At 46.6% G+C, this 23,380-nt stretch overlaps 7 protein-coding genes across 7 annotated transcripts; 6 read left to right on the plus strand and 1 right to left on the minus strand.

Moving 5' to 3' along the window:
• Positions 1-1,095: 1,095 nt before the first annotated feature.
• Positions 1,096-8,659, plus strand: N7479_005010 (reducing polyketide synthase sphB; the record flags this gene model as incomplete). Its single annotated transcript, XM_057252707.1, has 5 exons — positions 1,096-1,628; positions 1,693-6,418; positions 6,475-6,759; positions 6,816-7,231; positions 7,297-8,659. 5 exons carry the CDS (start codon positions 1,096-1,098, stop codon positions 8,657-8,659), a joined length of 7,323 nt encoding a protein of 2,440 aa, XP_057112032.1.
• A 216-nt stretch (positions 8,660-8,875) lies between these two features.
• Positions 8,876-10,368, minus strand: N7479_005011 (MFS transporter; the record flags this gene model as incomplete). Its single annotated transcript, XM_057252708.1, has 3 exons — positions 8,876-9,580; positions 9,643-10,044; positions 10,120-10,368. 3 exons carry the CDS (start codon positions 10,366-10,368, stop codon positions 8,876-8,878), a joined length of 1,356 nt encoding a protein of 451 aa, XP_057112033.1.
• Positions 10,369-10,834: 466 nt separating this feature from the next.
• On the plus strand, positions 10,835-12,634 carry N7479_005012 (hexokinase family protein; the record flags this gene model as incomplete). The annotated part of the gene is made up of 2 exons (XM_057252709.1): positions 10,835-11,388; positions 11,443-12,634. Coding segments are annotated over 2 exons (1,746 nt in total), but the record flags the coding sequence as incomplete, so codon positions are not given.
• A 347-nt stretch (positions 12,635-12,981) lies between these two features.
• Positions 12,982-13,946, plus strand: N7479_005013 (TatD family hydrolase; the record flags this gene model as incomplete). The annotated part of the gene is made up of 2 exons (XM_057252710.1): positions 12,982-12,996; positions 13,047-13,946. 2 exons carry the CDS (start codon positions 12,982-12,984, stop codon positions 13,944-13,946), a joined length of 915 nt encoding a protein of 304 aa, XP_057112035.1.
• A 1,231-nt stretch (positions 13,947-15,177) lies between these two features.
• N7479_005014 (putative extracellular protein) lies at positions 15,178-16,296 on the plus strand (the record flags this gene model as incomplete). The annotated part of the gene is made up of 1 exon (XM_057252711.1): positions 15,178-16,296. One exon carries the CDS (start codon positions 15,178-15,180, stop codon positions 16,294-16,296), a length of 1,119 nt encoding a protein of 372 aa, XP_057112036.1.
• Positions 16,297-17,548: 1,252 nt separating this feature from the next.
• N7479_005015 (MFS transporter) lies at positions 17,549-19,124 on the plus strand (the record flags this gene model as incomplete). The annotated part of the gene is made up of 4 exons (XM_057252712.1): positions 17,549-17,639; positions 17,696-18,745; positions 18,813-18,986; positions 19,033-19,124. 4 exons carry the CDS (start codon positions 17,549-17,551, stop codon positions 19,122-19,124), a joined length of 1,407 nt encoding a protein of 468 aa, XP_057112037.1.
• Positions 19,125-22,255: 3,131 nt separating this feature from the next.
• Positions 22,256-22,494, plus strand: N7479_005016 (uncharacterized protein; the record flags this gene model as incomplete). Its single annotated transcript, XM_057252713.1, has 2 exons — positions 22,256-22,270; positions 22,318-22,494. 2 exons carry the CDS (start codon positions 22,256-22,258, stop codon positions 22,492-22,494), a joined length of 192 nt encoding a protein of 63 aa, XP_057112038.1.
• Between the last annotated feature and the right edge of the window lie 886 nt (positions 22,495-23,380).

Raw genomic sequence — 23,380 nt, forward strand, 5'->3', positions numbered from 1 at the left:
TTTGTGAAACTAAATTGCAGCGATCGTACAACGATCCCTTCAGTCTGCAAGGGCTATGTGTAAGACATTGTAGTAGGCTACTTCGTACAACACATGTTGTACTTCGTACAAAAAGGCGAATCCACACTGTTTATAAATGTTTACACCGCTATACTGTAGTTATATTTACAATTTTCCCTAGGGAGAACCCTTTTTCTGGCGATTGATCTGCAGCGATGTACTCCGTACACATCCACAGCATACATTGCGAGTTTACAATCGACCACGGGCCAGATGGTACTACCGCCCCGGAGTAAAATATATTTCATAACGAATGCGGATTATATCGAATATCTGGCTTTTACCAACGAATACTGGTGCTTCAATTAATCGACCATACAAATAAGGGATTTTACCCCTTATTACGGTAGACTCACTATTCTTTGCATATAAAATTCACCAATTGGAGCTGAGCCAGCCAACTTCGACCATTCGACCAACTGGGTAATTACCTAGGTACCTAGTTAGTTAACTACATAGTTACCTAGGTAACCTTACCTAAGTGCCTCTCGTAAGTAGCTAGGTAGCCCTGGAGGTATCGAAGCCCCACCTCTTGTAGTCCACCTCTCAGAAGGTCGAAGGTATAACTCATTTTAAGATTGGAGACTAGCGAGCAAGGAGTGGGGAGGAGGCTATCTAGGTAGTCCGAGATGATTCAATTCTTGAATTGAAGGCAAATCAGGTGCAATGATTTCATTATCAAGATTCAAATATGAGAAGTATCGCATCTGTGTAACGGTATAGTCTTTAGGCAAGATTTGTGAGCACATATGTGTGCATGATGATCATCTAACGAATAATGGCGAGGAATAATGTGTACTAGAAAGGATAGTCCAAGATCGCTAGTATATTGGAACTATGGAATTAGAGGCAACTATACATGACAATGAGAAGCAGGGGTCTGCATCTCAACATCATCTACTGCGCACTCTGTACAGTGATCAAGATACTTGGGTTAGTACTTATAATCGATTATTGGCACTCTTGGATATTCCTTACTACCAACTCTTTTATATTGGAGAATAGTCATTCTACAGAGCAAAACCAACTGCCGCGATGACTTCCGACGCAATTGAGCCCAAGCTTGTTCCCCCAGAGCCCATCGCAATCTGTGGAATGTCAGTACGTCTCCCTGGAGGCCTGCACACACCTCAACAGCTGTGGGACTTCTTGATTGCCAAAGGAGATGCCCGTGGCCAAGTACCAAAGTCTAGATATAATGCCTCTGCATACTATTCCGACCCACAGAAACCGAGCAGCATCAAGACCGAATATGGGTACTTTCTAGATGAAAGCATTGACATTGCTTCAATGGATACATCTTTCTTTACAATGGGGAAATTGGAAGTGAGCCGGATGGACCCGCAGCAACGGCAGATGCTGGAAGTTGCTAGGGAGTGCATGGAAGATGCTGGCGAAACGAATTGGAAAGGACGGCCGATTGGGTGCTACATGGGTAGCTTTGGTGAAGATTGGCTTGAAATTTGTGTCAAAGAACCCCAGCAGTATGGCCAATATCGAGCTAGCGGACACGGAGATTTCATGCTGCCCAACCGAATCTCATACGAAATGGACCTGATGGGACCGAGGTTAGTTGATCCACATCTTTATCTTAGAGTAGAATGAAAAATGCTAAGTGGAGAAAAAATATAGCATGCTCATGCGTACTGGCTGCTCAGCAAGTCTCGTTGCACTGCACGAAGCATGCCTTGCAATCTCCAGGGGTGACTGCGAGGGAGCCATTGTTGGGGGTGCCAACTTGATAATGGCACCAGGCATGACAGCTGTCATGACCGAGCAAGGCGTGCTTTCACCTGATGGATCTTGTAAGACCTTCTCTGCCGATGCCAATGGCTATGCGCGAGGAGAGGCAATATCTGCCATCTTTATCAAACCACTGGTTGATGCCATCCGGGATAAAAATCCTGTTCGAGCGGTCATCCGTGCAACAGCATCCAACAGTGATGGAAGGGGTGTTGGAATCGGTAGCCATGTTCCGTACGATATTTCTCATGAGGCCATGATACGACGCGCGTATGAGGTGGCGGGCATTGTGGATTACTCTCAGACCGCATTTGTGGAGTGTCATGGTACTGGAACCCCAGTTGGAGATCCCATAGAAACTCGAGCAGTGGGCCGAGTTTTTGGCCCTTCTGGTGGTGTCCTTATTGGGTCTGTCAAGCCCAATCTTGGTCACTCTGAAGGAGCCTCTGGGATTACAGCCTTGATCAAGTCGATACTGGCGCTGGAAAATCGTGTAATCCCTCCAAACATCAAGCTAAATGAGCCCAATCCCAAAATTCAGTGGGATGACTATGGGCTCTCTGTTCCCACAGAGCCGATGCCATGGCCCGAGACTCGGAGTGAGCGAATCAGCGTGAACTCCTTCGGAATTGGGGGTACCAACGCTCACGTTATTCTCGATTCAGCCCAGAGCTTTGGAGTCTTCCCTGCTGCCACACAGCCTCCTGTTTCCCCGCAGCTGCTTGTTTATTCCGCAAACAACTTTGAGTCGCTAAAAAAAATGATTTTGCATTACACAGCCTATGTCCAGAAGAATCCAGCCAGAGTTGCTGATCTGGCATTCACTTTAGCCAATAAAAGGGAACATCTGTCTCATCGGGCATTCTCTGTGAAAAGCCCATTAGGTCAGCTCACGACTTCGGCACCCGCAAAAGCTGGCGAGGCACCAAATATCGTCATGGTATTCACTGGCCAGGGCGCTCAGTGGCCACAAATGGGTGGCTCTATGATCCACAACACCGTTTATCCCGCATTTAAGAAGAGCATTCAAGATCTTGATTCACATTTGCAAACCCTCACCCATCCCCCAGAATGGAACATTGAAGAAGAGCTGTTGAAGGACCCGAATGATAGCAGACTCAGCTCATCCGAGTTATCCCAGCCTCTCTGCACGGCAATACAAGTGGCTCTAATCGACACTCTCGCCTCCGTTGGGGTTCAGCCTGCTGCTGTCGTGGGTCACTCTAGTGGCGAAGTAGCTGCCGCATACGCTGCCGGTGCCCTAACGGCCAATGAAGCAATCACGATTGCGTTTTATCGAGGCCAGGCCACCAAGCTACAAACAAGACCTGGGGCTATGGCGGCTATAGGCATGGGCACCGAGGAAGTTCAGGAATATCTACAGCCTGGGGTGATCATTGCTTGTGAGAACTCGCCCAAGAGCGTTACCCTCACTGGTGATGCGGATGCTATTGAGAATGCAGTTTCCAGTATTAAGGAGGCCCATCCTGATGTCATGGCCAGACAGTTGAAAGTTGACAAGGCATACCACTCTCATCATATGACTGAGATAGGCGACAAGCTCTATGCTTTCATTGAACATGAAATATCCGCAACGGCTCCAAAGAAGTTGTTCTTCAGCACTGTCGAGAACAAACTACTCACCGAGGCCCAAAACTTCGGCCCAAAATACTGGCAGATGAACTTGCAATCCCCGGTGCTCTTTCGTTCAGCTGTCTCATCAATACTCAAGCACCAGACTTTGAAGAACATGGTGCTTTTTGAGATTGGACCGCACTCCGCTCTTGCGGGTCCCCTGCGACAGATTCAGAGTGATCTTTCCACTTCTTCTCCTTATATTTCCACATTTGTTCGCAACCAAGACAGTACGGGATGCTTCCTAACTGCTATTGGACAGCTGCACGTTCTCAATGCTATCCCCGAATTGAATATGGTCATCAGCGAGGGCTCTACTCTCCCGGATCTTCCAAGGTACCCATGGGATCATTCAAAAAGGTTTTGGCATGAGTCTCGGTTGAGTAAGGAGTGGAGACATCGCGAGCACAAGTACCACGATCTTTTGGGTGTCCGGGTAACAGAGAGTCCTGATTTTCATCCTCTTTTCCGAAATCTCTTTCACCTAGAAAATGCCCCGTGGATTCGTGACCACAAAGTCGGTGATGATATTGTCTTCCCCTTCGCCGGCTACGCTGCAATGATTGGCGAGGCTGTGAGACAGCTCACTGGGGTTAATGAAGCATTCAAAATACGCAATGTCATTGTTAGCACTGCCCTTGTCTTGAATGAGGGCCCACCAGTTGAGATCCTGACAACACTACATCGCCATCGATTGACTGATTCCCTTGATAGTGAGTGGTGGGAATTTACCATCACTTCTCACAATGGAGCCAGTTGGACCAAGCACTGCTCAGGCGAGGCTAGGTCGCATAGCGAACATCTGGAAAACGTAGACAAGGAAGCTCCTCTTGTGCGCAAGGTTAGTACGCGCCGTTGTTACCATTCTCTGGCCATGTCTGGCCTCAACTTTGGGCCATCATTTCGACGTCTTGATGATGTCCGGTCAGACACTCTTACACAGAACGCAACTTCCGAGCTTGTTGCAAAAGAGACTGATGGGGAGGACTATCATCTGCACCCCACAGTAATCGATGCTTCACTGCAGCTGCTCAGCATTGCTGCTTCCAAGGGATATATCGAACAAATAACGGGCATGATGATTCCTACGCACATTCAAGAACTTTCCATATACCGCTGCTATGAGAATGTTCAGGTTCAAGCTTCCGCATCTTACACCCCGAACGGCTCTATTCTCGGTGGTGGCCAGTGCATTACTGCAGGTGGAAAGGTTGTTCTACGCAGTTCTGGAATTAAACTATCTATGCTCGACCATCAGGACTCTGACAAAGCGGGACACACGGCTTGTGCAGAGTGGGCTCCCCACATCGACTTCCTGGATGTTACCACTCTTATCAAGCCATTGATTGACCGCAGTGAGTACATGCCCGCTTTGATAGAGCTATCCCATCTATGTATGATTTACACACAACGTGTCATTGCAGAGCTGGATACTTCAATCAGCCATATGCACAAGTATCGAACATGGATCGATCACTATCTACTGTCTGTGGATCTGCAGAGTCTCCAGCTTCTTGACAATACTGCCATTCAGCAGCGAGTGAAGGAACTCATTCCTCAGTTTTCCCAAACCAATGGCCTCTACCCTGCTGTCGGCATTGAGATGATGTTCAATAATATCCAACAGATATTCACTGGAGAGGTGGAGGCTCTGGATCTCCTTCTAGCCGATCACATATTGGCCAAATTCTACGATGCTATGGATCAGTGCAATATTTCCGAATTTATCAAGCAATTGAGCCACAGCAAGCCTAATCTGCGCATCCTCGAGATAGGTGCCGGGACTGGCGGGTCTACAGCTAATATCCTGAAGATGTTGACACCTGGCAAAAGGAATCTATACATGAATTACACCTTTACCGACATCTCATCTGGCTTCTTTGTTGCTGCGAAGGAGCGCTTTAAAAATTACCCAAACCTTGAATACGCTACTCTCGACATCAGTAAGGATCCCTCTGATCAGGGGTTCGATGGTCGGCAATACGACCTAATTCTGGCAACCAATGTCATTCACGCCACTGCATCCTTGAAGGACAGTCTGAGTAATGTTCGCAAACTTATTTCTCCTACTGGATGGTTCTTACTCCATGAATTGACACCCACATCTAAATGGATTAACTATATCTTTGGAACTCTACCCGGATGGTGGTATGGCGATGCCGACGGTCGGTCGGACGACCCGTACGTAGGCTTTGAACGCTGGGCAAAAGAACTCAAGTCCGCGGGATTCCGTACTCCTGACGCTGCAGTTTCGGATTCAGCATACCCACACCAGTTGAACACCATGATCGTAACTAGACCTGAAGTTGATATTGCGCCTAAGAAATGCGTCACGCTTTTGACTATCTCCGAATCAAGATCTGTTGACCTTTTGCTTCACGCTCTGGAGAACAGGGGATACTCTGTCTATCATGCTCGGTTTGGCGAAGAGACCCTGCCTGACGGACAAGATGTGATTTCCTTGCTTGATGACGATGCCCCATTCTTTGAAAACATGGATAACCAACGCTTTGACTCTTTCAAGAAATTGGTGCAGAGCCTAGAGAAATTTAGTATTCTCTGGGTGACACGTTTATCACAAACCCAATGTCGGGACCCGAGATTTGCTCAGATCAACGGCATATCGAGGACGATTCGCAGTGAACTTCTTGTCAACTTTGCTACTTGCGAGATTGATAATTTTGATGTCTCTTTGGAAAAGCTCATCGATGTATATGAGAAATTCCAAGTTCATCAGGAGGACGAGACTCTCAAGCCTGACTTTGAATACGCTATTGTGGACAATACTGTCCTGGTCAGTCGGTATCATCTTTTTTCGCTGCAAGATGAGCAAAAAATGTCGGATTCAACTGGTAGCATGGTTCTTCGAACAAGTAAGCCTGGCCGCTTGGCCACGCTGCACTGGGCTCACGAAAATATGAGACCTCTAAAAGGAAATGAGGTGGAAATTGACACTTATGCAATTGGTTTAAATTTCAAGGTAGGTCTGACGCTCACAGGTGAACAGAGTAAGCACATACCAATACAAGCTCACAGGATATCTTATGTGCCATGGCCATTGTCGAAGCCAACGATAATGAATTTGGCAATGAAGGCGGCGGCATAGTTCGTCGCATCGGTCCCGAAGTTCAAGATCTGAAGGCGGGTGACCGTGTTATGGTCGCTGGGAAGTGCTTATTTGGGACACAATTGGTTGTCTCCGAGAACTTATGCGAGAAGATTCCAGGTGGCTTAAGCTTCAATGATGCGGCAACCATGCCTTGTGTGTTCACTACATCAATATACTCCATCATCGACGTTGGAAATCTGAAAAAGGGACAGGTTTGTTCTCTCTCGATCCTTTGACTTCCTGTGTCGACTTTTGACGTATTTTATAGTCCATCCTTATCCATAGTGCCTGTGGTGGAGTTGGTATTGCAACTATTCAGCTTGCTCAGATGATTGGTGCGGAGATTTATGCAACTGTTGGTAACGAGGAAAAGGTTAAGTATCTCATGGAGACATTTGGCCTTCCTCGGAACAGGATTTTCAATTCCCGTAATACCTCGTTCGTCGAGGATATCATGCGGGAGACAAATGGACAGGGTGTTGATTTGGCATTGAACTCATTATCTGGTGAACTACTTCATGCTACATGGAAGTGCATTGCACCATTTGGAAAGATGGTCGAGATTGGCAAGCGAGACTTGATTGGCTCTGGAAAACTTGACATGAGTCCTTTCTTATATAACCGAAGCTACTGCTGTGTCGACTTGGATCAACTTTGGTCCGAACAGCCGACCCTTGGAAAGAAGTATGTATCATCAATCTCGAGTGGTATGCAAATGTATGAGATTCGATAACTGACATATCATGCAGGCTGCTGAAGAGAATTGTGGTACTACTCAGGGAGCGCTATATCTCTCCTATCCGGCCCATCAAAATCTTTAGTTCCGATGGCATACATGACGCCTTCCGTTACATGCAGCAAGGCATCCATCTAGGAAAGATCGTTGTGTCAATGCGTGATAATTCAGGTCATGTCAGCGCAGTACAAAATATCCAGCAAGGGAAGAGATCCATTCAACTCAACAGCTCCGATGCATACCTTCTCGTAGGTGGCCTCGGAGGTCTAGGTCGGGCCATATCTATGTGGATGGTCAAGCATGGGGCTCGCCACCTCATATATCTTTCTAGAACTGCAGGTACTAGTGAGGATCACCGAGGGTTTGCTCAAGAGCTTGCCAGTATGGGATGTCACGCCGACTTTGTTCGGGGTAGCGTTTCCAACCTAGAGGACGTGGAAAATGCCATTTCACAAGCTCAAGGCCGCCTCCGGGGTATCTTGCAGATGTCCATGGCGCTTTGTGATCGCAGCTTCACAAGCATGACACTAGAAGAGTGGAACACAGCTGTTGATCCGAAGGTCAAGGGAACGTGGAATCTTCATAATGCTTCGGTATCTGCCAATGCTGAACTTGACTTCTTTGTTCTGTTCAGTTCGGTGTCTGGTCTCTTTGGGCTTCCTGGTCAGATCAACTATTCTGGTGCTAACACTTTCCTGGACGCCTTTTCTCAATATCGCTTGAACTTGGGGCTACCAGCTTGCGCTATCGATATCGGTCTTGTCGGAGAAGTTGGCTATACTGCTGAGCAGAGGGAACCTTTACTCAATTTCAAAACTGCTGGCATCATGGGCACCATGATTTCGGAGAGCGAATTTCTCATTGCGATAGAAGCAGCGATGACATCTGTGCCAAGTAAGTCGAGATCTAGTTTTGGCATTGGAATTCGCCCCCATGTTTCCATGGCGGATCAAAGAAACCGTTTGATCTGGAAGAAGGACATCCGAATGTCAGTGTTTTATAATAGTGCAGCATCTAGTAGCACCTTAACCTCTGCCCCAGGTAGTGGCCTGGGGGTCTTTATCGCACAGGTCAAGGGAGATGTCGGTCTACTAAGCCAACCTGAATCTGCTCAAATGTTCGCTTTGGAAATTGGAAAGAAGGTGTTTAGCTTCTTGCTGAAGCCGGAAGAAAACCTGGTGACATCTTGCTCCTTGCCTGATCTTGGAATGGACTCTCTTGTGGCAATTGAGATGAAACAATGGTGGAAGACGACTTTTGGGTTCGATATCAGTGTCCTCGAATTGATGGGAATGGGCACCATCGATATGCTCGGGGAGCACGCTGCTCGTGGTATGCTTAAATTGTTCCATGGTGTACACGAGCAAACCGATTGAGTAACATGTAGCTTAATTGACTCAATGCGAGTGAACCTTAGAGGACTGTTACAAACGCAAAACTAGGGAAATAAATGAAATGAGATGAAACAGCTAGGTCTCACTACTTTCCATAATTTATGCTCCCTTAAACGCCAAAAATACTGCAGCCTAAAAGCGACAGCCGAGGAATGTAGACTATACTGCATTGGCTGCTTCTAATTTTTCGTTTTCTGTTCAGACGCGATATGGCACCTCTTGCTGAGGAAGTCCGAATATCATTGCCCAGATTCCCAATGACACAGCTAGCAAGGCGAGCAAGACTGGCTGCAGCACGGTCACGCCCTTGGACTGAGCAATAGCGCCGATCATAAATGGGAAAACAGCACCACCACCCATGGAAAAGGCAGCTGCAAATCCAATAGCAGCAACGTGAAGATTCTTCGGTAGCAATCGTGTCGCCACAATCACAACTCCTGGGAAGATAGTTCCCAAAAATAATCCAACAAATGCAACCGCAACCGCGGATACGATGAACTCAGGCACAAGCCAAAAGATGAGCTCAAGAGCAATTGCAAGCAGAATGTATACAGCAATGGACAGCTTTTCTCCAATTCGTGGTGACACAAACCCTAGCACGAATCGACCGACTGTGAGGCCGAGCCAGAAACCTGTTTCTGCCATTCCGGATTCAAATGGGTCTCCGTGTCGGACATTTGTCATAAAGACAACAATCCAACCACCGATTGCTACCTCGATTCCGCCATAGAGGAAGAGGAAGATGCCGCATATCCAAGTAACCTTATATGTGAGGGCAAGGCGTGTTTGAGAGAATGCTCCTCCTCTGCCTGGGTGACTGGGATTCTCTTGTCGATATTTGCTACCAGTTTCATCCCAGAAAGCGCTGGCGGCGTAGATTAGCGCGATAGAAGCTGCTCCAGTCTATATTTCATGGTTAGTTTATTGGCAGTGGTTGCATGATGAGATAGAGATGATCAAGATACCATCAGGTAGTAATAAGAGTACCATTGCCATCCAGCTTTGATAATGAGACTCGTAGCAACAAACGGGCTTATTGTGGCTCCAATGCCATAGAATCCATGGAAGAAACCGAGCACTTCATTCGAGTTCGCCATGTTCCCGATCCATACATTCCATGCCGCATTGTGAAGTCCGCTCCCCAATCCCACCAGCATATACATAATGACCAGGACTGGAAAGGGTGGGTGGGTAGATATGACTGCAAATGCAAGTACATGGCAAGTAGGCGCAATTATTGTGATTCCTCGCCTGCCGAGCTTCTGATGAACTAAATTGCTCAGAATAGCGGATGTGGTATATCCCACAAAAGGGGAAAGAAACACCAGGGAAATGACTGTATAGTTTTTCTGGTAGTAAACTTCTAACTAGAAAGTTCAAATAAGATGGTCAGTGATTTTATACAACGGGGATCAGGTCAAAGCCAAGTTAGTAACACAAACAGATGGAATGATGGCTCCATATGCAGCATCATTGGACCCCATCACAAATGCACACCAAAACGTGGCTGTCACCTTCCATATTGTTGTTTTCGACTCGTTCCATCTTGGTGCGACGTTTACTGCATGCAACGGTGGAGTATCATCAGGCTCAGAAGACGTAGCTTCAGGCGTATATAGGTATCCTTCAGGTTCGCCTGATGTTGGTGGCCAAGATGACCGTGGACTGGAATTTACACTTATGCTGCTCATTTCCGGTATGGTTAAAATGGTGAATGTGAGATCTTGAGGGGAGGTTGCGAAATTGTGGGGGATATACGAAACATTGTAATGCGGGGGAGAAACAACTGGTGAATGTAACCTCGATTATCCTACAACAATATGTGCGAATTTATAGGTAGATATGCCAATGAAGGTGAGTTATAAGTTGTATTATCTAGTACCTTCCTCAGCTGTATTTTCAGTATATATTTACTTCCAATTAAAAGTTCTATTCAATGATAGTTAAGATAACGGCAGCATTCCCAATGTAAGATACAGCCCTACAGCCCACGAAATGGCAATATAAAATGCCATCAAGGGTGCCAAGATGGAAGCAGTAGTATATCTCATAGCCAAGAAACATATTGTCAAAAGAAAGCCATCATAAAAAATAATAGCAATATAATAAAGGCCGGTCACGTGGTGGTATTCACACCGAGGCCACCATCCATCAGTGCGTGTTTTGCCGACCTCCGGAGGCTCTAAGTCTTCAATCTTTCCATCTTGGGAAAAAGCCACGTCACAAAACTGTTTTCAAGTTGAAATGGCCACAACTTCGCGGCTATCTCCAATAAAGCCTAATCTAAAGGAGTTTCTTCAGCCTCTCCGGGTTGAACTCGAAAGCTTGTATGCTTTGTCATGTCGCCTATCATCGTCTTATAAAAAGTTGGCCGCGGAATCTTCAGAACACTTTATTCCAACTGCACTTACCAGTCTCCCAACTGGTCAAGAAACAGGACGCTATCTTGGTGTCTATTTTGGTCTGTCCTACCTTCGTGTGGCCTTCATCGACCTCTTAGGAGATCAACATGTGGAAGGACATACACGCGTAAGGCGCACATTAGAGAAAGCATGGCCTATTGAAGAGCGCCTACGAAAGGATCATCCTGTCGACCTCTTCACGTGGATTGGAGACTGTATCGCCGAGGTGGTGGCAGACAGACTAGCCAATCCAAGTGAAGAGCGGATTGACCAAATTACGACAGGTATTTCCTTTTGTCTTCCTATAAAGTATAGTTATCGATCCATATTTGGTTGTGTGCTTCTGTGGCTAATCTATTGTAGACAAGATTCCCTCGATGAAGCTATCTTGATGCCGACAGGAAAAGGCTTTTCTCTAAGCTCAGATCTCAATCTCCGCCAAGCCTTGCTGAATGGATATGAACGCCACACGTATTCGACTCATGGAGATGAAATGAATATGCCTGCTAAACGCCGCAGACTATTTTCTCTTCCTAAGTTGAAAGTCGCAGTCATGATCAATGATACGACAGCGACACTTGCTTCATTGGCGTACTCCATTCCTTCCTTACCCAACACCCGTGTTGTTATGGGTTTGATCGTGGGGGCAGGATGTAATACGACTGTTCCCATGAAACTTGCCGACTTACATGAATCCAAAACTAAAAGCATTCTTGAAAAACACCCCGATGCACAGGAAACACTCATCTCGACTGAATGGACTCTCTCCACTGCAGCGGGTTCCTTCGATGAGCTCGGTATTCGAACCAAATGGGACCTTCAGCTCGATAGAAATTGCAAAAGACCAGGTTTCCAACCAATGGAATATATGATCGGCGGTGGATATACTGGCGAGCTTGTCCGCATCGTCTGTTATGATTGGTTCCATGGTGTTTTGGGAATAGAACGCTCCAAGTTACCCCTGAAGTTGGTTAAAGAATATTCTCTTTCAACAGATTACCTCTCCCTTGTTGTTGCATCTTCTCTATCCGATCAGCGCTTGGCAAGCGAATTGTCCAAGACACTTCAACCATCTCCTGAAAGTGATTGGATTTGGTCGCCTGAATATGCCCGTGATATCCGGGCCATTGCCTCGGCTGTGCAGGATCGAGCGGCTTCTTTGGTGGCGTCTGCAGTTGTTGGTCTCCTGGACTGCACCAATGAAGTCCAATTGCGCAACACAGCTTCCAATTGCGCCAATGGAGAAAAAATTAGTACAGAAGCTGGAGTTACTGAACAAACGGACTCGGAGTCGGCCTCATCGTCAACGCCAGGTTGGAATAGCGGGCCCGAGGAGCTCGCGGTGGCCTATTCAGGTGGAGTGATCCAACACTATCCTCACTATAAAGACACTGTACAAAGATATATTGATCGACTGCTCCTGCGAGCTGGTCCTCAAGCAGGAGGAAAGAGTGTGTTCTTGCGGGAGGCCAGTGATGGCGGGATCATTGGAACTGGTGTCCTTGCAGGAACAGCGTCAGGGGAAATTGGAGAAATCAAGGTTACTAATGGTTAAATATGATCGATTTCTCCCAGTTAATATTCATATAGATGCATTATAAAATACTTTACCCTCCAGGGCTTCACAGAAAAACAAGCCCCACTTCGGCAGGAACCCGATATCGGTACAATTCCATCCATGTTCTCTCAGAACAATCTATTGGTATCATTTTAATCCAAGATCTACTTCAAGAATTGCTTAGACCACGCTACCTAGCCTTTCATTGCCAAATCTCAAAAATCTGGTGATTGCCAACATATATCGGCCGTTGGAACCCGCCAAGAACGCTGGACGCACGATTCGAAGACTTTTCGTTCCGGGGTTTTTTTTACGTTGAGATATCCCAAACACAAACCACCACGATGAAATTCTTCGATGTGAGCAATTTTCTTCCGTCTTTCTAGAGTTTGACTAACACTGGCCACAGGTTGCCGTCACATTCACTGCAGACCAATTCCAAGGCATCTACCGAGGAAAGCAATATCATGAACAAGACTTTGCAGAAGTCCTGAAAAGAGCCCGTGATCATGGATGTGAAAAGATCATGCTCACCACCATGACTTTAGAAGGCGCAAAACAAAACCTGCAGGCCGTCAGAGAGTTCCCTGCAATGTGCAAAATGACCTTGGGCGTGCATCCGTACCATGCCGCCGAGATCTATGAACAGCCGGAATCGCAATACCTTAACAAGCTGCGCGAACTAGGCGAAATTCTTCTAGCCGAGAACCCATCGCCTCTAGCTGCGTTCGGGGAAATCGGTTTGGACTACGAGTACCTGGATCGGGCCGATAAGGAAATGCAGCAACGCGCATTTCGCGAACAATTAGAGCTGGCTGTGCAATTCCAATTACCGCTATTCTTGCATGTCCGTGAATCAGCCGAAGACTTTATTTCCATCATCAAGCCCTTTCTGCCAAGACTGCCGCGTGGTGGGTTAGTGCACTCTTTTGCGGGGACCAAGGGGGAGATGCTCCAGCTCGTGGAACTCGGTCTTGAAATTAGTGTCAACGGAGTCTCGTTCAGGACGGATGAACAATTGGAAATGGTGAGAACTATTCCATTGGATAAGTTGCAACTGGAAACCGATGCACCGTGGTGCGAGGTCTTGTCTAATGATCCCAAAATCGCGGCTTACTTGGAAACCGCGAAGCCTTTGCCGGCGAGTAGGAAGCATAACAAGTTTATACTGGGGCAAATGGTCAAGACGCGCAATGAAAGTTGTTTTATGGAACGTGTAGGATTAGTTGTGGCGGGTCTGAAGGATGTGGCTATGGAAGAAGTGATTGAGGCGGCTTGGAATAACAGTAGTCGGATGTTTTGGTTGTGAAAATGTATATCTTTGGACCACTGTCTGTACTTAATTAAAGTCAATGGGCAGGACTTGTTAGAGTTTTTTCTACTTTCGAATTTAGCTAGTCCAAGTGGACCACTAAACTACCAATATTTGAAGGCAATTCAAGCATGTTTAACTAGCAGAGCAATGCACAGTATATAGCTTGAAGTGCACGGTATAGATCCCGCAGCAACAAGCTTTTACTTAAGATATGGACATAATCAAATGAATCTCGATAGATCAACGTGGATGTATGTACACAAAGTCCTTGCTTCGGGACATCATGATATCGTGATTGGTGCCCTGGGTAGGCATGCAGGGGGACGAATACAGGGGTTTGCGTCAGGGCTTATGCCAGACCTGACGCCGGGCCCCAGACATGTTCTATCGCATAGCCCACGATTGATCGGAGGTAACCAGATGGAATGGCGCGATTTGATTGCCGGAAAATTTACATTTATAAATAATTGTGGCGCATCCTTTTTTTAGTCTTTCTGAGATCATCTCAGATTCCTGCCGCGGAGATTAATCTAGGTCGGAATGAAGGAAGTCATAGTGTTGTTCCTCACATTTGATCCCTCAGGGCCCATAAGATTTACAATCCAATTGCCCCTCGAATCGTTGTTGCCCCTAAACACTTGCTTTGCTGGCGATCTAGGGATTTAAACAAAACAAGGTTGATATGGAAGGTTCGTGACTTCTCGGATGCATTTACTGAGAGAGAGAGAGAGAGAGAGAGAGAGCCTAACGAGTGGGTTAGATTGTCAATTGTTTACTTTTAACTGCTCATGCGAAGGTAAACACACACGGTGGTTGGGGATAATCTCCAGGTTGTAGGAGTGGAGCGCCACGGGTTGTTGACATTCTTTACGTTGCGAGGGCCATCGCTAACCCATCAGCGCATGGGCAAAGTCCGCAACACGATGGCATCGGCCATTCCTCTGTAGAGTTATGTGGAATGTTATGGTCCTCTCGCCATGTATATATACTAATTGTTGTCGGCAACCCTGAATCTATTCCCTAATTATTCCCAAGCCTCTATACTCTCGGAATTGACACTCTTGAATACCCTGGTGTCTGAGTGTTTATCAAAAGTCCACCTACCAAAAGTTCTTCAAGACGTTGTAAGTAAAACGCTGGTGACTGAGTCGCTCTTTCCTCTGATCTTCATCCGGTCTTGCTATTGGGTCAACACTAACAAGCGACATCTAGAAACATAATCACAATGAAGGGCACATTAATTCTCTCTGGCCTTTTGGCCACAGCTGTCTCGGCTCACATGCAATTGAGCAAGCCGTACCCTATCCGCAGTCCCCTCAACAAGGACGGCAAGGGTGAAAAGGATTATTCTTACACCAACCCTCTCTCGAGCTCCGGTAGCGACTACCCATGCAAAGGCTACGCCAATGATGAATTTGAGGCTGTCGCTACGTGGCAACCAGGGTCCTCCCAAGAGATGACATTGGAAGGTAGTGCCGTGCATGACGGCGGCTCATGCCAGCTCTCCCTGACCTATGACAAGGGTAAGACCTTCAAGGTCATTGAGTCGATTGAGGGTGACTGCCCTATTGCCAAGAAGTACCAATTCGATATCCCATCTGACGCACCAAGCGGTGATGCTCTCTTCGCTTGGACCTGGTTCAACAAGGTTGGCAATCGCGAGATGTACATGAACTGTGCTATGATCACCATTGGTGGCTCCAGCAACCGCAACGCTAATGTCCACTCCGAAGACCGTGAGGTCAAGCACGCCCCAAAGCTCGACGGCAAGCCCACCCACAAGGGGCCCAACAAAAATGCCAACGGCCAGACTAAGAATGCCAAGAGCAGCTTCGATAGCCTCCCTGACCTGTTCGTTGCGAACGTCAACCAGGCTGGCAAGTGTGTGACTATCGAGGGTCAGGCTGTGCACTTCCCCAACCCCGGCCCCAAGCTCATCGGTAAGGCCGATGGCCCTGGGTATAAATGCGCCGATGACCATGTTCCCTTCCTCAAGAACAGCTCCAAGTCCGAGCACAAGCCTGATACCACAAGCACCACCAACAAATCCGAGAAGAAGCCCGCTACTACTAAGGCCATGTCCAAGGTTGCCCAGGCCTTCGGTAATGCCCCTGTCCCCGCCGCTGCCCCCGCCCCCGTTGACACCCATGTGTTATCTACCGAGGCCTCTGTCAACAACCACTTCAGTGATTACGTCGGCCAATGGTCTTGCCACTCTGGGGATATCATCTGTGCACCCAATGGTCTGTCCTTTGCCTTGTGCACCAACGGCAAACCCATTTTCATGGGATCTGTCGCTGCTGGTACTATATGCCGCTGGGGCGTTATTACTGCTCGCCATTAAAGATGTTAATTTTTTGTACTTTCATGCTTCTTGGCGGTTTCTTTTTCGATACATCTCAGTGGGTATTTTGTCATAGACTGAATCAGTCGAGTGAATTTTGCTCGCTACCTTCGGTCTTGGGTTTTCACAGTTGACGTTCCCTTTCAGCGGCTGTTGGGTCCTCTGTATTGTTTTTTATATCTTTATCTATGACCTGTTGATCGATGACCTAGTTGACGTCCATGTATTGACGGTGTTGTCATGTCGAACAATTTATGTACCTAATGATTCTGTGTGTTAATTCAAATTCTGAACCTTTATGCACCCTTTTCGTTTCACGATCTACCAGGAATAGTATAGCCTTTCCCAGTAAAACAGCCTAACATTATATACCAAAGCTCTTATTTTTTTGCCTAATTGGAATTAGAGGAAAACTGATGTTACTTATACTTTACGTGTACAATTTGTATGGCATACACATACAAAAGGTACTTGATCTCTGGAACGAACCTTTATTTAGGCACATGGGCATCTGGGTTCGATTACATTTAATCACTTCGACACCTTTGTCATCGTTAATACCTATTGTAATGAATATTCACAGCTGTCTTGTCCTAACAAGCAAGATTATATCAGAAATCTAGTTCGAATACCATGATTTCCAGGGTCTGATTCTCTCTGATTGGCCAGGACGTCTTGAAGAGGTACACACGATATACATACTACCTTGCCATCCATTTGGCTAGTTATGTACAATCATACTTGTCATCCAAGGACACCCTGAAAAGAAGGCTTAGAACAGTACGGAGTACATACCAAAAGAAGACGTAAATGCGGGTTTTCTGGTTCTTCAGCTGAAGTGGACAAGGTATGACCCCTCAGCTCTGACCCACACAAGAACGCCTCCGAAGTACTAGTTCGGGATTGAGCTATCATCTATTTGTTTCTTCGGTGAAATACACTTTTGAATGCTCAACTGGAGCCAATGATGTTCCTCGCTCTATGCCTCTCACAATGAATGTCCACGGGTGTCTATGCGCCAAGAGGCAAATATAGAAGCCAATCTACAGTACGGAGTACGGAGGGCATCCCTAGTCGAAATTCAAAACTGCAAGGGCTGATCCTCCGACATATTGAATTTTATTTTATTTTCTTTTTCAAGATTATGTAGACTTTCAACAAAATAGTATAACTATACTTTAAACAAAGCCAACACCCGAAGGTGCCACGCAGCTTCAATCTTCTTTTCCTGGGGAGATTATTTCATATCACCATGGGCGTTCTCCGACAGAACCCCGTTGGCTACAAATGGCGCTCTTCCAAATGGTTTATCATTTCTACTATCACTCTCGCTTTGTTTGGTGGTTTGTCGGCCTACAATCCACTTTACAATCTGTCGCTAACACTATCTATTTCATAGAAACCTTCCTATACGCATTCATCGTCCCTATTTTAGACTACATGTTACGAACTCGCCTGCATATCGATCGCTCCAAGACTCAGAAGGTTACCTCTACAGTACTCGGTCTCCATGGCGCTATCTCCATCGTCGCTGGTCCCATCATTGGCCATTTCGCCGATAAAAACCCAAACCGCAAGACACCATTGTTGCTCTCTCTTTTCGCCTGCATCATTGGCACCCTTATGATGGCTGGCACCCATTCGATTCCGATCCTCTTACTCGGCCGCGTCCTGCAGGCAGTTGCAGGATCCGCAGTGTGGATCATCGGTTATGCAACTATCGCAGATACGGCGGATCAGGCGAATCTCGGTATGATAATGGGGATTGCAATGTCATTTATCAACCTAGGAGTCGTCGGTGGGCCTGCAGTCTCCGGGTTGTTACTAGAAGTGGCGGGGTATTGGATAACTTGGATGGTGCCGCTCCTCATTTTGGCCATCGACCTTGTCGCGCGCCTTTTGATGATTGAGAGTCCGTCGAAGAGTTTTCCTTCTGATACCAAGTCCACCGAGACAGCAGAAAGGGCAGACTCAACAGAGACTACGGGTCTGCTGCCCGCGCATGGCGATCCCCAAGCCCAAAGTTCATCCACCGCGGGCTTTTGGCGCATTATGTTATGCGATGCTCGCGTCCTGACTGTTCTGCTCATTCAGATAATGAGTATAACGGTGGGAACGTGCTTCAACGCGACTATTCCACTTCATGTACAGGAAACATTTGGATGGGGTCCCAGCAAGATTGGATTCCTGTTCTCCTGCTTGGTCCTGCCCAGTCTTTTGATCAGTCCCCTTGCAGGCTGGACCCGGGACCGTGTCGGAACACGAGCTCCTGCCGTAATTTCCTTGGTTCTTCAGGCGGCAATGTTGGTACTATTAGGTATTGCTGGAAATGAGCGAATTCCCTGGGCGAGTGCTCAGAAGCATGGCGGAACACTTTACATAGCATCCATCCTAGCTATGGGTGCATTTCGTCCTTTTATGGCAGGCTTAGGGCCTATTGAATTAACTGGTAAGTGTTGATTTCTCTTGGTGAAGTCGGTATACTATCTGTGCGGCTTTCTGAATATCCATCACAGCTGCTGTCAAGGCCCACCAAGAAAAGACCCCAGGCATCTTTGGACCTGAGGGAGGACTTTCCAGGGTATTTGCTCTGTTGGAGGTTGCTGCTTCTGTCGGAATGACAATCGGTCCAATTGCGGGTGGGTCGCTCAAGGAACTCCTTGGTTATGACTATATGAATTGGACTTGGAGTAAGTGGTTAACCCCTTTCGCTTGTGATATTGCTAATAGTAGTAGGTCTGCTTTATCTCTTCCTTGCCGGGCTTGTCATGTGCTTCTTAGGATCCGAAGATCCCAAAGAAATGCCTCCTGCTGATGGAGACTGCTAGAACTGTTGGATTCTTAAAACACGTATTATATTTAGTTGGAGTTACATGTTGATAATTTTTAATCAATCTAGTCAATCTCAGAAATCTGAGATGAGTAATGACGTGTCATTCTAGTCATTGCTTTTAACTACCCTATTTGTCAGATATTAATATTCGGCCCCGTGTACTCCCTAGTCAATATGAGCTATCAATTCCTAGGTCGACTATGTCGTGACTTTAGCTTGCAAGGGAGTCTCCACTCACAGCCTCAGCATTGAATCAGCGTTCAATCAATAGAATTTGCTCCATGATGATAGCTGTTTCAGCAGGTTGCTTTCCATTTCTCACATAAGCCGTCTCAATCGAGCTGGGATGCAGCGCTTAAGCATGTCAAGGTGTGCATATTTGGGTCGGTCGGCATCAAGTGGCGGGGCTGACTGCAGACCATTGAACAGCTTGCATTAGCGTGGAGAGTGTGCAACAAATCATTACAAAATCAAACAGCAAATTATTCAAAGAAAATCTACGGAGTAATGCTAGTCAATCTCGGTCACAGAATCTACATAGATACGGTGTGTAATCCAGGGGGACAGCGGAAAGACCACGGTTTTGCGTGGTGTCGTAGGAGATAATCGAGGTGATTCCGTATAGGCGGTTTTATAGATCTCATCAGGACTAGTGCCATATGTCCAACTGAGTTCAGCGTATGATTGTCCCGATCTTGCTGCAGGTCTATCATAAGCTCGGCAGCTTTATTATGGGCGATAATTAACTGATTGTTATGCGAAATGAGTGTCATTATCTTTGCTTATAGTGGTTAAGTATCGTACACTCCCCGGGCGTTCATCTCTCAAACCTCGGCGACACCATCACACTGTTGAATGAGCAAGTACTGAAAGTTGGCGGGGTGAGCTATCTGTCCCGACGGGGATTTGATAGACTACCAGTTACTTTTGCTCATTGAAACTTCTACTATGAATATTGGTCTATTGTCTTTAGTTTCCCTAAAAGTACCACTATCTCCTCAACAAAACGAACTTCTCCCAGCCAACTTGGAAAGTGAGGAGCAAAACAAGCAATCTAGTAAACTTCAATCCGCTAATTATGACAATTACCTTCCCACCCTTTGCTAGGCCTCCTATCGCCCCCCAAGTCTCTATGTAGCGTTATCTTAAAATCATATGGTTTGCCCCCCGCAATATTCCAGCCATGGCATTGGTACCAGTTAGAGCTTTCATCCCCAATGAAGAAGTTGGATTGAGTTTTATTAAAGAAGTTCTTTAGCCAGAATTCGGTTTCGTACCTACTTAGTCTAGAGTTGATCTTTTGGAAGAGCCCTGACAAAGCTGTTTCTTTGGAAGCTTGGAAAATGAACTCATTTTCCACCTGGAAAGTCTTGGAAATTTTGTTGGATCGGGCTCGAGTTAGGACCAAAACCCGTGCTAGAGGATGCTGAACAGTGCAGAGATGTGTGAATGTCCCACATAATTTCTGATAAGATGAAGGTCTTAAAGTCTCCTGTTGAGATTGAAAGTATTCGATTGGATGTTGCTTTTGATGGAATGTGATACTCAAGCATGGACAAATGTCAACTTTGTCATCGTGTTGGAAGTCGCACCAAGCATTACATTCGAATATAGCGGGCTTTGGATCACATGTCCAACCAAATTTTAGAAACTGCCATCTAGAGTACCGGTGAAGATTTTGACATCTATGACAGTAGACCCAGCGCTCGTTTTGAAGGCGACGAAGTAGCAACGTCCTAGGCAATGTTGATAGGACACATATGCCACGCTTTCTGTTATATGAGACATAGCAGGCATGTAGCCTCTTACAGCTCAGTGCAAAACAAGCTCGGTCTAGGTCGGAAAGAAGCTGGAAGATAATTTCCACTATTCCTGAGGGGATCTTCCAGAATGTCTTGGATTTCTTGGGCTCGACTGGTTCGACTGATTTGACCCTAGGGGGTGGATCACGGACTCGCAAAATATTACAAAAAGGTATGCAGGTGCGTCGAGTCATGGTGAGCATTCATTCAACTGATATCTTGTACAGGGAAGGTTTTGCTTGCCGGCGGGGGAAAGAGGAATTTATTTAGTATGACACATACCACTATGACACGTCCACGGGTACACTTCCACGGACGTCATAGACCGGCAACCCGTTAATACTTCCGTGGGGCCATAGGCATAGGTGTCCGTCCTTCGAATCACACTAGAGACTTCATCATTGATCCGAGTATGTGCCACAAAAGATGCGCAAACCCACAGGAGTATTGTCTTCAGAGCACGTCAAATATTATCCCGTGTCTTGCTGCCCCATCGCTGATCTATTCACCAAGCTGGTCTTGACAGAAGACCAAAGTAATCCACCAGATATGAGGTCTGGATCATCTTATTTCGCAATGCTCTGCACAATGCTGGGTATTATTTGAGATCGCTTCGCCGTGAGGTCTTTGAAGCGGGATGCGCGGCGGGGCTTGTGGTGGTTCCATGGGGGTGTTTGGTGAGGTCGAATTGAAACATCTTCTAGCTCCGTGTCGAAGGAGGAGATTTGTATATGCAGATGAAAGCAGAGTTCGATAGTAAGATCACTCGCAGCTAGTAGGGAAGATAAATGTATGTTCCAGGGTCAGCTTACCAAGTATTCTTCAGGACAAACAGACGTATGAAAGTTGTTTATTGTACTTCATAACATGTTGTAGACGAGATGAGAATGTGAGATGGAAAAACATGATCATGTGAATAATATAACACATATTCTCATGTGTGAAAGAAAATAATTCTAAGTAGCTGCCTACGTACATACATATTGGGTATTGTAGGTACATATGTATGTATAGGCTTGTAGTTGTCACTGGCTCAGGCGACACTGGCTTCGGGGGGCGGAATCGGCATGGGGATACCCGTGTCTCCACCACCGCCCGCCCCCAAATTTCCTACTCTCTCTCCTCTGTGTAAAGATCTCTGGCGTCTTAGAATTCCATTTATCACAGTGGTTTTATCGAACCATCTATGGATTGCGCTTCCAACTACAACCCCTACATTCCTACTATCTTTCAACAGAAGACTGTAAGTCCTCTGGTGAAGGCTTTCACCTAGATCACCCTTGAATAAGAGAAGTGGTTCAAAGGTGTCCGATTCGTTGGTAACATGAAAGGCCCAACTGTAAGTTCGGTATCATTTATCACCAGTTCGTGGTTACAAAGTTCTAGAAAGCTAACGAAGATACTCGATATAAGGCAGGCGATCTCCATAAAATTCGCCTGACCCAGGCCTATTTTTCCCTTATGGCCTCTCGTGTGCCGGAGAGACACCCAGAACAGAGTCAGTACAACGTCATGGTTGAAGCAGATGGCTCTCTACAACTCCCTGCGCGCAGTTACAACTAGTCTTCTTGAATACTGCTTCTTTTACAAAGTTGAACATACTGCCCGTACCAAAACGCCAAGCTTTGGACAGACTAGTCTAAGCCTTGTCAATTTTATTGCAGGACATGCTATGGGAAGATGCATTACGAGTCCGATCGAAATCCTTGCTGCAGTGCCCATCTGTCCTTCCCCCTTGATTGAACAACAACCAACAGCCAATACTTGTGAGTATCAAACATGGCCCGGTAGCCAGAACAATCAAGGACCTTGATGAGATGGCTGGCTGGCTACTCAAAGATGGGATTCTCAAAGCTCGTTTGTAGAAGGTTACCCCGGGCTGGAAATGGGATCATCCCTTGCCACTCGCACTCAACATGCACATACTGTGATATTCCGGGGGGTCGAAAGGACATCATGGTCGGACATACCAAGTCCTGAATCCGCTTTGGGGGGGGGGGGGGGGGGGGGGGCACGAAACGAAAATACGGTGGCGGGGGCTTACGTTTCTCATCTCGCTCCTTGTCAAGATCTCAGGCAAATTCCGAAATCTGGGGGGGGAATGAAATGCTCCCTGCTCCCACCTTGGCTTCTGGTATGGTGTCCCGAGGTCGAGGATATATTGATCTGAAGCTCTACCCAGATATAGATTCTTGCCTGGTCTTCTCTCAGGTCTCGTGCAAACTACACTCTGGGTGTACATGAAGCGATAATGCGGTGATGGGCGCGTACTTTTGTCATGTCGCTCCTGAGAAAGAGCTCAGAAGACAAATCCCGAGATCTTTGGGTATAGGAATGCTGTCTGTTCTTACCTCGAATCATACTGTCGTATCTCAAGGCCGAGGACATCGTGGTTTTAGGCTCTACCTAGGCATAAGTGCTTATTTGATCTCTTCTCACTTCTAGGCCA

This window comes from Penicillium vulpinum (genome assembly GCF_028829585.1).
Source record: "Penicillium vulpinum strain IBT 29486 chromosome Unknown utg000002l_segment0_segment0, whole genome shotgun sequence".
NCBI lineage: Eukaryota > Fungi > Ascomycota > Eurotiomycetes > Eurotiales > Aspergillaceae > Penicillium > Penicillium vulpinum.